The sequence below is a fragment of the Molossus molossus genome, unplaced genomic scaffold (genome assembly GCF_014108415.1).
Source record: "Molossus molossus isolate mMolMol1 unplaced genomic scaffold, mMolMol1.p scaffold_m16_p_7, whole genome shotgun sequence".
NCBI classification, from domain to species: domain Eukaryota; kingdom Metazoa; phylum Chordata; class Mammalia; order Chiroptera; family Molossidae; genus Molossus; species Molossus molossus.
The window spans coordinates 17,375,597-17,388,419 of NW_023425401.1; the positions used below are offsets into that span (position 1 = coordinate 17,375,597).

Consider the following 12,823-nt stretch of genomic DNA (forward strand, 5'->3'; position numbering starts at 1 on the left):
ATTCTATCAGCTTATCAGATTTCATCTTTCATAGTATAGTGACAAACCTGAAAATAAGGGAAAAAAATTTCTTAGCACATGGAAAAATTAGTGTCAAAATGCTATGGCATTTTTATCCCATAGCAAGTGTCGAATGGCTCTTATAAACTCAGATTTTAGTTATATATGGGCACACAGAGGATTGCAAGAAACTGTAGCCAAACAAAGAGGGAGGAAATGGAAGAACTTCCGAACCCAGCCCTGTGGGACCATTTACTACCACACACCAACAGCCCACATGACAGTGCTATTGATCTTTATAATGCAAGGCCGTAAAGCATATATTAGATTATCATTTGTGTAGTCTGTATTAAGCAGAACCGTTCAAAACAAAATTTGGCATTTTAACTGATTAGGTTATCTAGAGAAAGATGTGGAATATCGCATTTCCCAACCATGCTGGATATCTGAAGGCCTGCTTTGGGAGGAGCTGATTATATTTGGTCGATTCCCATCTGCGTTTTGTAGTTAGGAGGAAGACATTTGTCTGTTGTGGTACAAGAGAGCTCCAGCGACAGTGGAAACATGGTCAGAGGATAGGAACAATTTGTAATAAGGAAAATAAAATGGAAGACTATATGAAAATGTCAACTTCACCAGTAGTCAAGAAATACAAAATAAACTGCAAATCTGTTTTTGGTTTTAGCAAAACAGCAGACTTACCAAAAGTAATGATCAATGTTGGTCAGTGAAAGAATTAGAAAGCATTTTGGCAATTTGCATCAAAACCTTTTAAAATATTCATTTCCTTTGACCCAGTAATTCCATTACTGGGAATCTGTCTTAAGAAAATCATCTGTAAGCAGCTAAAGATTTATGCACAAGGATGTTGACTTCCACAATATGTGTTATGGCTGTGATAATAATAGATCCCATTTATCAAGCCCCTGCTATGTGCCAGGCCCTGTGATAGTATTTAGCATGCATCTTGCCATCTAATTTATATGACCAAAATAATTGGAAAACATTAAATGTTCAACAAAAGTTGAAAAATTAAGTGATATTATAATAGACTATTATATAACCAATTAAACATGACATAAAAAATTTTGACAAATGTGTGTTTATAATAAAATCAGAATATAAAACTACATATGGAATAATTTAAAATATATGTATTCATAATAAATATATATGCATGTATAAATAATTATCACTATATTTTTGTGTATTTATACTCACACACACACTCTTACAAAAAGATCAGAAAAAAAATATACTCAAATTTAATTAATATTCCCATCATATGGTTACCTTAGAGTGATGGGAGTGAATTTTACTTTCTCCCCTAAGTATCTGTGTTCCAGAGAATGACTGGATATGGTAAGAGAGAATCACAAGAGAAGTCCACTTTACGGATAATGAGCAGTGATGGCCATATGCCCACTGGTAATGTATAGAGTACGCAGAACTCAATGAAATCTACTTTACATTCTGTTTACTTTGAAATGTTTTTTCTTTGGCAGGTTTCACTCTTTAGATATACCTTGTATGCCTACTGCTATTCTTGTGTTTCTAATGACTTCTTCTTTTCTTTTTTTTTAAATAAAGAAAAGCATGAACTTCAACCAAATGACTTGGTCATCTCCAAATCTCTGGAAGCATCTGGTCGGCTACACGTCTACCGGAAAGACCTGGCTGACACTTTGGTGAGGACCTTTAGCCTTATACTTGAAACACGCAGACACCAATGTCAGACTGAAAACATGCTTGTGTATGTTTTATAATGAGTGTTAGAAAAATACACTGAACTATTTCCTCTTCTAGCCAATAATACACTCATTAGGTAACACTGTTTTGGCTAATCCAAGACATACTGCTTGAGGAATTTAAATGCTTCCTAAGTCAGATCCTGCATCTATCTCTCTGAGCCTCTGAAACAAGGGACTGGAGAGAAGTGACTCCCTATCCAATGGAATTTAATTCCATTTCTTCTTTTCTTCTTTTATGGAGAGAATGTACCGTGTGAGGACTTAAAGGGAAAGAGACTCTGCCCTTTGCCCCATGAATTTTGTGCACCCAGAGTGCACCCTTCCCTTGCAAAAGGGCAGAGTGTCAGCTTCCCTGTGTAAAATGGCCTCATAACATCTGATGTCACTGAAGAGTGAGCATTTGAGACAAGTAGAACCCATACTCTTAAGTAATTTTCAGTTCAAATGTAAGAACATTGTACCTAAGTAGATGCTTTGTTTATTGTTTCTAAAAATCTCAGTTTCTGGTTGCTCTCTGTATGCTAGGATCCATCACCCATAAAAAGCAGGCTTTAGCTGAGTGTGACTGTGTCCTCCCCACTCATGGTCCTAGTCTGTGTCATGGAGTCATCCCTGGGCTGGTGCTCTCTAGCTGGTTCTTGTTGTATATATCATGTGGGTAAACCAAAGCTGCTTATAGTAAAAACATTTTATGTAAAATTATCTACAGGATATCAAGCTACCATAACATTAGTCACTGTCATTGTGATACTTATTACCAGACGCGTATGTGCTGAGTAATTTACATACAGTATCTCCTTTAACATTCCCAATAACCCTGTGAAGTTACTGTAGCTTTCTGCAGCCAAGGAGCGGACAGTGCTAGGATCTCAGTCCGTTGTATTTGGCTCTGGATCTCCGGTCCATTCCTTTCAGTGGGATGCAATGAGAGAAAGGGAGGAGAACCTTTTGTCTAACTTGGACTCCTTCCAGTTCTGAGTATCCAGCAGGTCACCCGTCCTATGTCTGAATATGGTGTAATTCCATCAGGGAAACATGATGCATTGAGGCTGCACAACATCTCTGAGTTAATAATGAGAGTGAGTTGACTTGACTCCTCCCCATGAAGGAGGACCACCTACTGGGTAGCTGCTCTGGGCTCCTGGTGATGGAGGGAACCTGCGCTCTACTCGTGCTCCCATGTGCCGGCCCTCCTGCGCACACAACTGCTCACGATGGCCCTGGCGTGCATTCCCAGGGCTCTCCTCGCCACTGTGCAGGGCCAGCTTCAGAAGAGGAGAAGGCGGGCCCAAGCCCGTGTCCCAGTGGAGTAAATGGGTGCTACAAAGTGTGTTCCGAGATGAGCCAGACGCCATCCTGCCTCGAGCAGTTCTCACATCAACTGTGCACACCACCTGAAACTTCCCCATTAGTCATAGCTTGAAGTATTTTATCCCCCGAATATCTCAGTTGACAGAGGACGTTGTAAGGGAAGAGTACATGTGAAACCAGCATCCATTATACTAGCCTGTGCATTGTATTCTTGAAAAGCAGGAACTAGAGCCCTGGACGATGAGATGGAGAAACACCTAGCAAGTGTTTCTTGGAGAGGGTGGGGGACAACCTTGAATATCCAGATTTGGGGAGAAAGGAGCAGGGGTGAAAAGCCATGTGAAAATACCCTTATACCTCCAGATCGGTCAACCAAGATGAGCGCTACTTCCCGACTCATGGCTCTCCCTTCAAATGTCTGCCATGCTGTGTGGTGTCCATCTGGTCCTGGTCAGATGATCCCTGAGAAACTGGCTTGTCCCCACCTCAGCACCTCAGAATGTGCACGTGAATTCATGCCGTCTGCCCTTACTGAGCCCCATTCTGTCTCCCACTCTGGGGACACAGGGACAATTTGTACCTTGAGTGAACAGAATCGAGTCTGTGGGAAAGCTCTGTGAAGGTCTTTTGCCACATTTTCTTTTTAATTAGAAAAACTATTCATAAGTGTAAAAATTCTAAAATGCAAATTATTTATTTTGCAGTTTGGAAACAGAGATTACTATTTGGAATCTGAATTATTTCTTTCACCCTGTTAAGTAATTTAGTTGCAAAGTCCCATTCTTCTTTTTCCAAGTCATTAGCTATTTCAACATCATTAACTATTCACAACCAACCCCTCAAATGGCAGAATTTATATTTTAATTTAAAAATATCAAATATTTTTGCCAAATCATTTTTAATACATTTAACAGTGACGATAGATTTAAACTTGCCATGGCATTTAACAATTTTGTGTCATATTTTAAGGAGATACTGTCACCGAACACATAGGGAAAGCAATTGATACTTAAAATAATCATCCACCGTGGGGTATAAATGAAGTGACCTTTTTTTCATGTTTAAAATTTTTTTTTCGCTTTCCACAAGCACTTGAATAAAATGTGTACATGTGTGTCTAGGATGAGACTTGTTAAACATATTTTCTGTACAAGCCATGTCTGTCTTTATTGAAGTGCACCGTGACATTTCTTCTGTTTGTTTTTATACTAACCCTGCTGGCACATTAATTTCTACCGGAAGCCCAAGTGGTTTCAGAGCCTTCGCTTTCATTATGCCGTCTGCCCAGCAGTGTTTTATAATCAGATCTGTGTGGGCACAAAGGGGGTATCGGGCCGGCTCACTCACTGATCACAGTCTACTCTTTCCAAGGCTCGTTCCTAAATTGGCTGTAACTCACTGAAGGTGAACAGACCGAGGAAAATATTAAGTGCCCTCAGACAAGATCGCTTTTCTAATCTAGGCTTCTAGTGCCTTCCTAGGGGCAGCCAGTGCCAGACACTGGGAATAACTGAGGCTCCTTTTGCTTCTGTCGGTTTAGAACCCATGTGCTGAAAATGAGGAATCACAGCAAAGGCCGTTGAGGATTTTGGGAATGAACACTTGGGATCTTGCTCTGGAATTAATGAATTTTGATTGGAGTCTCTTCAATTCAATTCACGAGGTAAGGAAGGAGTGAAAAGATCGAATAAATGCTAGGGCTCTTTTAACTGTGAATTCTTTTTGAAGCATATTTATGCATGTGACTAGGTTTTTAAAAGATCCATCATCTGGTGATATCATTATGCTAGGTAGAGTACCATGGTCCAAAAAGATATTTGAAAGATAGATCTAGTCCTAGAAAAATCAAAATACATGGTCATGCTTTATTTGCTCCTGGTATAATCATGTGTGTCTAGAATGTAGTATAAACCTGTCATATTTTTATATGTATGAATGTGTGTGTGTGTGTGTGTGTGTGTGTATGTGTGAAGCTCTAATGGGGCTGAAGAGCTGTTTTGCCTTTGATACTGATATTTTAATTTTTCCCATGAAGTGTACAATAGGTATACAAGAATCATATTTACATTTCTGTGTATACATGTGTGCACACACAGACACTCATGCATTTATTTAAGAACATTCTATAAATTCAGACTGTTCAGCAAGACTTCAAGTACTTTCTGGAAACTTTTGAGATATATTTCAAACTTTTACATCCATCAACTTCTCCCTTGAGGACAGTTTATAACATTTACAAATCAATAGGTTCTGGGCAAAATGCTACTGACAATTAATGACTAAATTTGGCCAGTGGGAAGGCTTACAGGAATCAGAAGACATCAAGTATGACCGCTCTGTGCACCCATATGTTGCATTTGCTTTGCCACGTAGAGAAATGTTTCACTGTGAGAAGGTCTTTCCTTCTGAGGGAGGAACTAATGCCCAACTTAATCCCCAGCTTCACTCTCACTTGGAATGACTTTTAAATGGCCTCGGATTTTCTCGTTAAATCTATGACCTAAATGTGAGCAAGTAGTGAGTCATTCCAGCTAGATTACTTGTGACTTTGGAAATGTTGATCGAATGGATGTGTCCCTGCTTATGCAGTGGGAGAATGTGAATTACTTCTGTAACGTACACACACCTCCATTCAGACACGAATCTCTTCTGTTGCTTTAATGTGATCAATCGATATATAGTAGATAGTTACTGGTCTTACTCGTTTCTTTTTTAATTTTGGAACTTGCTATTTCTGTTTACTATCCGATACTGTCAAAGAGTGGGTATCCAGACCACCATGATCAGCACCTCCTGGAAACTTGTTAGAAATGGGGATTTTGTCCCTACCACAGACCAATTGAATCAGAAACTCTGGTTAGGGTCGTGGGGGGTAGGGGGGCAATGATCCTGATTCACACTAAAATTTGAGAACCCTTGTTGAAAGAATCTACCTGTGAGGGTTTAATGTACATCTTAAATGCTAGTAATAGTATTCATTTAAACTTGAATGTGCCCTTAAAACAAGTTTAGGAAGTTTGGAGTCATTTAGCCCGCCTGGTATGGCTCAGTGGTTGAGCATTGACCCATGCACCAAGAGGTCACTCGTTCGATTCCCAGTCAGGGCACATGCACAGGTTGTGGGCTCAATCCCCAGTGGGGGGCATGAAAGAGGCAGCCAATCGATGTTCCCTCTCATCGATGTTTTATCTCTCTTCCTCTCTCTCTAAAATCAATAAAGAAAAAATATTTAAAAGATACATTTATATAAGGAGTTTAAGTGAACATTATTTAATGAGGCATCTCTAAAACTAAAGATAAGCTGTTTCAAATGTAATCGATTGTAGCATATTATGATATGAGAGTAGCTACCAGAAATAGCTCTTAAAAATGGACTGAATTTTGTATCATCTTGACTTTGTGCTAAAACTAAACACTGGCATGAATACCTTTTCTTTCAGCAAGAGCTGATCTATTTCACATTCAGCAGACAAGGAAGTGGGGAGCACACCGTGAACCTCAGCCTTCTGCTCCAGAGGTGCAATGAGGTCCAGCTCTGGGTGGCCACGGAGATTCTGCTCTGCAACCAGCTGGGCAAGAGAGTGCAGCTGGTGAAAAAGTTCATCAAAATCGCCGCTCAGTGAGTTTCTAGTGGTGAAAAGTACAGTTTCTCTCATCTCCTTGCCAGAGTACTTTTTTCCCTTTGTGATGATAAGAAGGGCTGGATGTAAACATGTAATATTGAGTTAAGTAACCAAAGAATTGGAAAGGTCTGTTCATGAATATTTATGTCTTTGCATTTAAAATATTTATATTTTAAAGTAAATGTCAAAATACCAGGCTGAAGCACTCTGCTGTGTGCTGGAACTGAGGAGCAGGCAGTGCACACATGCCCATCCTGCTGCTAAGCGACAGTGTGGCCAGTGAGCTCCAGTAGGCTGGTAAATGGGAGGGAGATGATGTGAGGGGTAAGGACCACTGAAAATCAGGTGCATTCAAGAATTCTGCTCTTGGCTACCTGATGCCCACAGTATGAACTTTACAAACTCCTTAGCAGGCCCTGCACCGGCTGGTCCCTCCGGATCTCTGAGTCTCATCCCCTGGGTGTATGGTACCCATGCTACAGCCTCTCAATAGCTGTCTCTTTCCCATGCACACCATCCTCCAAGCATGGACATGTGCTGTTCTGTCTTCTAAGAATGGCCCCTTTTGCCCTGGCCGGTTTGGCTCAGCGGTTAGAGCATTGGCCTGTGGTCCAGAGAGACCCGGGTTCAGTTCCTGCTGAGGGCACGTACCTCGGTTGCAGTTTGTCCCCGGCCCATGCGGATGGCAGCCACTCGATGCGTCCCTTTCACGTCAATGTTTCTCTCTCTCTCTCTCTCTTCCTCTCTCTCCCTCCCACTCTATCTGAACAAAAAATGGAAAAATGTCCTCAGGTAAGGATAAAAAAAAAAAAAAGAATGGCCCCTTCCAGCCAGCAGACCGCTGTCATTCTTTAAGACAGACATAGGTCAAACGTTGCTTCCTTCTCGAAGACATCACTGATTTTCAAATGCAAGGTCAACTACTCCCTACCCTGACTTCCCCCTCTCGCCCACACATGCTTTTTACCTGTTTATATAAGGTTCCTTCACCGGGCTATGTTAGCCTCCAGAGGACAGGGACCAGTTCTAACCAATCATTGTGCTGGTGCCTGGAACAGAACTTAGTAATAGCAGTGACTTCTGTGAATGTTGAAGGAATGATGTTTTAGTAACCTCCTGGGGCATCTCTTAAAGTAACAGATCAGTATCCTGAGACTGCTCTTGAGACAGCTTCCCAACAGAAGCAGGCAGCAGGAACCAAAATCTTTCCCAGTTCCTTCTACCTCCCAGCCTTCCCTTTTATTTCTCCTTTGTCTTCCAAAATAGTTTTTATACCAGTGTTTTGAGTACATGTCAGTGTAACATTCAGGAAATTTGTATTGTTCACTCATAGGTGCAGATCTATGCAAGGTACCGTGGGGAAATCTGGCTGAGCCTACACCCAATTCCTGCCTTCTGGGGGAAGGGGCGGTACTTCTATAATACAAATAGCTAATGTGCCAAAATGGGGGGGCTATTATGAGATCACGTTCTGTGGGCTATAGAGGAGGGGAAGCCCATACACCAACAATGTGGGGAAGGGGGATTGGGGAAATATTCGTGAAAGCATTTGATGCTGTATTTGAATTCTGGGTAGAATTTGACAGGTAGCAGAGAACATGTGGTCTGGGAAAGTAGCCTCCTCCACTTTGACCCTAGTGGAAGTTGTGAGAGATTCATCTGCAAAGGAAGATGGGACCAGACAGTGAAGGATTTTGAGTTTCAGGTTGAGAAGGCGGTAGGAATTCACTGAAAATGTGTGTGCAGGTAATGGATGCTCAGAGTCGTCCCTTGGGAAGGGTGATCTGAGAACTATCCACAGACTGAACTGTAGGCAGAGACCCCAGAAGCAGGGCATTTTGTGTTCCTAGGCAAAAGATCATGGGAGTTCCTGACTTGTTTGGTGTGGCTGGAAGAAAAGATGAATAACATATAAGCCTAAATCTTGGGCTCCTTTTATGTTAAATGCTTCTTTTTTAAAAAAAATTTGGCCAGGCCTGGCCAGTTTGGCTCAGCATTTGAGCATCGGCCTACAGACCAGAGAGTCCTGAGTTCGGGACTAGGGGCACATACCACACACACAAAAAATTTTGGCCAGTATGTTCCATAATAGCCTGTGAAATACCTAAGGATGAGGCTCTTTTGAATCAAAAACATTCTTATAAATGTGAGTTACTTGGAGAAATGGGACTTTAATGTCCAAAGAAGTAAAATGACACCACACAGCTCTCTTCCCAGTATAAGATTATATCAATCCTCAGGGAAATGAAATCTATTCACATCTTCTCCGCGTGGCCCCATGATCTTGAATTATTTACGGTACTGGTCTCTAACCCTGGCTCATGGACTAGAATGCCAATCAAGGCCCAAAGTTAAATTCTTTATAATCACACTAGTAGGAATAACCAAGGGAAAACAATAATTTCCGTGATCATGAAGTGTTTTCCCTGCCTAAGGCACCCTATTTGCATATTCATGTTTCCTTTCTCACCATCCCCATCCCCCACCTCTGTGGGTACAGTGAATTTTACTCCCTCACACAGACAAAGGAGTGTCTGCTGAACTGGAATGTGTAGTGTCAGACAGTCTGTTCTTATCAGGGAATGAATGAACCTTGGTAACAGGAGCGCAGACTGGAATGGTGTCCAGTGTTTGTACCTGCACCCATTTGTCTGCTAGAGAAATTTGTCTACATTCCTTCCTTTTTCCTTTTAACAGACTCAGATGTTAGTTATGTGCTTTTTAAGCTTTAGTATGACTGAGAAAGAGATCTGGACCAGGAAAAGTATTTATAGGGGGGCTGAAAGTTTAAAAGATGAGGATTATATCTTAAGATGCCAAGTAGATAAATGATGCTGAATGAAAAGAAGAATGAACCTTTTTATAATGAATAATAATAAAACCATTTCCCCAAAAAGTATTGGTTTCAGCTCCAGTAAGTGCCATCTGAATACTAGGCATTTGGATGATGGGCAGAATACAAAACTGAAATAGACATATCATCTAGTCTTCGGGAACCTAAAGGCTAGTGGGGAATGACGGAACCACTGCGGCCTCCATTGGGTAGTAAGGCAGGGGGACATGGGCTACGGGAGAGGCTCCCACAGAAGTCTTCTCGCACAGGGATGGACAGTTCTCACTGGTCACGAGAGCCTGGTGCTTCAGATCACCATGTCCAGAGATGGAGCCCGTTCAAGTCTGTTTCTCCTGCTGTAACCTCCCAGGGCTCTGATAAGATAGCAAGGGCGAAAGTGAATGGCAGAAGGGAAGGAGAGTCACAGTTCTGATGCCACTAGACACCAGTGATTCTCAAAAACATGTGGATTTCTAAGTCATAGACCAGGAAGTATCTTTGTTTATTCATGGAATATACGAAGCAGGGTCCACCCAGGAGAAAGTTGGCAGAAACCAGATGAAGGGGCCAATCAGACCGAGTCCTTTGTCTACCGGGAAATTGCAGGCTGAGTCCAAAGCTGGACAGGAAGACGACAAGAGGGACACATCATGCCCTGGAGACTCAGCCGTGAGGGGACTGAGCTCACCCCAGATATTCTGGACACTAGGTGTGGAGGCAGCCACGCCTTTCCAGGTTCCACTACTAAGGAAGAGTGCTCCCAGGCGTGGCCCTCGGTGGCTCTCGGGCAGCGTGTAGTCCCCGAGGCTGGCTCGGAGCAGGGCAGGGCAGCAGGACCTGCCCGGGTGAGCCAGCTGTGTGTCTGTTGCTACTTTAACAGCCCAAACCATTGTCCTCGTTCACAACTAGATGCTCTTACACAAAACCTGCATGACTAGAAATCAACATTGTTTTGGGAAACAGAAGTTTTTACTGTATCAAGGACTTTTCAAGTCATGATAGCTTTTGGCCAATCATGGAATGAGTGGAAGTCTAACATAATAAAAAAAATCATATAGTCAAAAGTTTTATACACAGAGCTATTCATTGCAGCATTTTGTATTGAATTGAATTATATTGATTGAAAAGAATGTAAATGTCAACAGGGGAATGAGTAGACAAATTATGAAATATGTGTTTGGCAAAGTGTTACATAGCCATTAATGATGATAGTGCAGAATCCATAACGTATCATGTGTAATGGCATCAGAATCCATAATGTATAATTTAACACGGTACATAACTGGAAGTGCAAGATGCAAAGTTATGTATCCACTGTCCCCGCATTCCATCGGAGACATGATGGTGATGTCAGGGAAGAGCTGGTGTCTGAGAGAAGCTAGATTAACATACACTAGGAGGGGGGTTTTTTGCACTTAACTTACTGCTTTAGCAGCAAATAATTTTCATATTTAATTATCAAGCTAGGATAATTTCTCAATTTTGAAGACTTGCCTCAGAGTTGTTGTCCAGTGAGTCCCAGATAACAGAGCATCTAGAATTCACAGGCTGTTCCGGCTGACCTGAAGCCCAGCCTCCCTCTCCTATACCAAACACCCACAGCCGGTTGTGAGAATTGGAGGAATTTTGACGAATTAAGTCAAGGGCATGATGGACATTATGTACAACAGATAACTTTGCAGAGTAAATGGAGCTCAGTATGATCTTATTTTGCATCTTATTTCCTTTTCTCTTTAAATGAGAAATGTTGGGACAGTATCCTCATAATATATGCCATATTTTACATATATCCATAATACAGTAGTAATTTTGTTGGTAGCAAAGAAAGTATGTCTGAATATAAGAGAGGCAGCTTAGACCTGTGAGGGAGAGGGGCTTGTCTGTCCAAACATAGACAGCTTGCTGATGAAAGGGACGGAACTAGAGAGCGATTATGATGAGAGGATGGTACATATAAAGATAAGTTTAAGAATTTCCCATTGAGCCCTGGCCGGTTTGGCTCAGCGGTTAGAGCATCAGCCGAGGACTGAAGAGTCGTGGGTTTGATTCTGATCAGGGGCCCGTACCTCGGTTGTGGCTTGGTCCCAGCCCTAGTCAGGGTCTTGTGGAAGGCAGCCAATTGATGTGTCTCTCTTTCTCTCTCTCTCTCCCTCTCTCCCAGTCTATCTGAAGATTTAAGAAATATCCTCAAGTGAGGATTGGGGGAAAAAAAGAATTTTCCATTGAAATTGTAAATGCATCCAAGATGGATTTTCTTTTTTTAATCCTCACCTAAGGATACTTTTCCATTTATCTTCAGATAGAGTGGGAGGGGGAGAAAGAGAGGGAGAGACATCAATTGGTTACTTCCTGCACGACCCCAACCAGGGCCGGGGACCAAACTGCAACCAAGGTACGTGCCCTTGACCAGAATCAAACCTGAGACTATTCAGTCCATAGGCCAACGCTCTAACCACTGAGTGAACTGGCCAGGGCCCAAAATAGATTTTTAAAAAGGAGGGAATTTTTGAAGTGTCAGAGGGTGTCAAGAACATCGGTCTTCTCCTAAAGGTAAGGATGAGCTGAAGCATTTGGCATTGATTCATTTCTGTTAGAAACAGTGGTTAGGCCTGGCTGGTGTGGCTCCATGCTTGAGTGTTGACCCATGCACCAAAAGATCACTGGTTTGATTCTTGGTCAGTTGTATATGCCCAGGTTGTGGGCCAAATCCCCAGTGGGGGTCAGGCAGGAGGCGGCCAACCGATGTTCTCTCTCATTCATGTTTCTATCTCTCTCTCCTTTTCCCTTCGTCTCTCTTTAAAATCAATTTAAAAAGAAAAAAGAAACAGTGCTCAGCGACACTGCCTCCCACAGGGGTGCTCAAGGGTTCATGGGATGGTGGAGTAGACTTCAGCCCTGCCTATGAGGTTGAACTATGTGGCCTCAGGGAGTATTTCAGTGGTATCTTTTGTGATCACCTGGAGAAAGGATGTTGCCTCAAAGTGCCTTCTGCTTTCTTTTATGCTGCAGCTGCAAAGCCCAGAGAAACCTGAATTCTTTCTTTGCTATTGTGATGGGTCTCAACACTGCTTCTGTCAGCCGGCTGTCACAGACCTGGGAGGTGAGCCGGGGTCCTCACGGAAAGGGGTTGGAGGGACAAATAAAACGGGAGACAGTCCAGCAAAAGCCTTTGTTTACATTGCACACACTGATTTAAATGGTTTAAACAAATACTACGAGAAAAAAAAAGTTTAAAAATAATGCATCCAGTTGGTAGAGACTATTTTGATTAAATGGTCTTCAAAATGGTTGTGTAATGTGTATGA

At 42.1% G+C, this 12,823-nt stretch overlaps 1 protein-coding gene across 2 annotated transcripts in view; it reads left to right on the forward strand.

Annotated features, from left to right (window-relative positions):
- The window catches only part of RAPGEF5 (Rap guanine nucleotide exchange factor 5), a 232,836-nt gene that overhangs the window by 203,614 nt on the left and 16,399 nt on the right, over positions 1–12,823 (forward strand). For both annotated transcript variants that reach the window (XM_036247514.1, XM_036247515.1), the window contains 4 exons: positions 1,591–1,688; positions 4,603–4,725; positions 6,503–6,681; positions 12,528–12,618. In XM_036247514.1, coding sequence (XP_036103407.1) covers positions 1,591–1,688; positions 4,603–4,725; positions 6,503–6,681; positions 12,528–12,618 — 491 coding nt within the window. The remainder of the gene's footprint in view (positions 1–1,590; positions 1,689–4,602; positions 4,726–6,502; positions 6,682–12,527; positions 12,619–12,823) is intronic.